At 55.3% G+C, this 921-nt stretch overlaps 1 protein-coding gene across 1 annotated transcript in view; it reads left to right on the top strand.

Moving 5' to 3' along the window:
* Positions 1-32: 32 nt before the first annotated feature.
* MONBRDRAFT_39396 (uncharacterized protein) overlaps positions 33-921 on the top strand; it is a 2,319-nt gene continuing 1,430 nt past the window's right edge. Inside the window, exons 1-2 of the mRNA XM_001751087.1 lie at positions 33-141; positions 323-896. Of these exons, the coding sequence (XP_001751139.1) occupies positions 399-896 (498 nt within the window). The 5' untranslated portion in view covers positions 33-141; positions 323-398. The remainder of the gene's footprint in view (positions 142-322; positions 897-921) is intronic.

Below are 921 nucleotides of genomic sequence, written 5' to 3'. Positions count from 1 at the left end.
TCACGTTGTTTGTCTTTTCATTTCCCCTTTAGCCACGATTGCTTGTGACGCGCACGCCGGCTGGGGAGGTTTCCCGGATGCCGAAGCCTATTTCACCGTCCTGTTGCTCAACGATGCCATTGGCTCTGCCTCTTATGAGCTGTGAGTGTTCTGTTTACGCCTTTGAGTGCTGAAGAATGATGATTGTTGTTGTTGTTGTTGCTGTTGTTGCTGTTGTTGTTGTTGTTGTTGTTGTTGTTGTTGTTGTTGTTGTTTGACCGCGTCCGCAACAGTTTCCGACAAAGCGTGCCCGTCACCTCGTCTCCTGTGTTCGGTAATGTAGGTATATTCGTGACGAGACGGGTGTGTCCGTCACGGCAGATGGCCATCGTCTCGTTCAGCCCATTGTGTTTGAGCAAATGCCCGGTGAGTCGCAGTACGAGCAAGTGATTGCCGTGAAACGCTATGACATGAGCCGCTACACCTTCAACGTGATTCTGGGCTACCGGTCGCGCTGCGAGAGCATTGAGTTTGTGGGTGGCGACGATGCTGCCTTGGCTGAGCTGCAGTCCTCGGAAGTGACGCTCTCCGTTGAGTTTCTCCAGCCCTGCTCCCAGGTTGACTGGACTGGCACCATGAGTCGCGAGCGCTCGTTCCTTGTCAACATTGAGGAGAATGCCGAGATCTTCCGCGTTACCCTGGCCAACCCTGAGACATCCTCTCGCCGCTGGGAAGACAATGGCCGCCTGGAGGGCGTGCATCTCATGTACCGTCGTGTGGGTGACGTGGACTGGGCGTACGCCCGCAACGCCAGCGGGGACATTCTCAACTTTATGTACGGCGAGTCGGACTACGGTTATAGCACCCTTGAATGGAATACCGATGGTGTTCTGGACGGGGAGTACGAGCTGATGGCAGTGAGCGAGTGCACTGCGGCGGGCC

This window comes from Monosiga brevicollis, genomic scaffold, assembly GCF_000002865.3.
Source record: "Monosiga brevicollis MX1 MONBRscaffold_198 genomic scaffold, whole genome shotgun sequence".
In the NCBI taxonomy this organism is placed as follows: Eukaryota; class Choanoflagellata; order Craspedida; family Salpingoecidae; genus Monosiga; species Monosiga brevicollis.
Note: the sequence above shows the minus strand (reverse complement) of the source record. Positions and strands in the feature narration are given on the sequence as shown.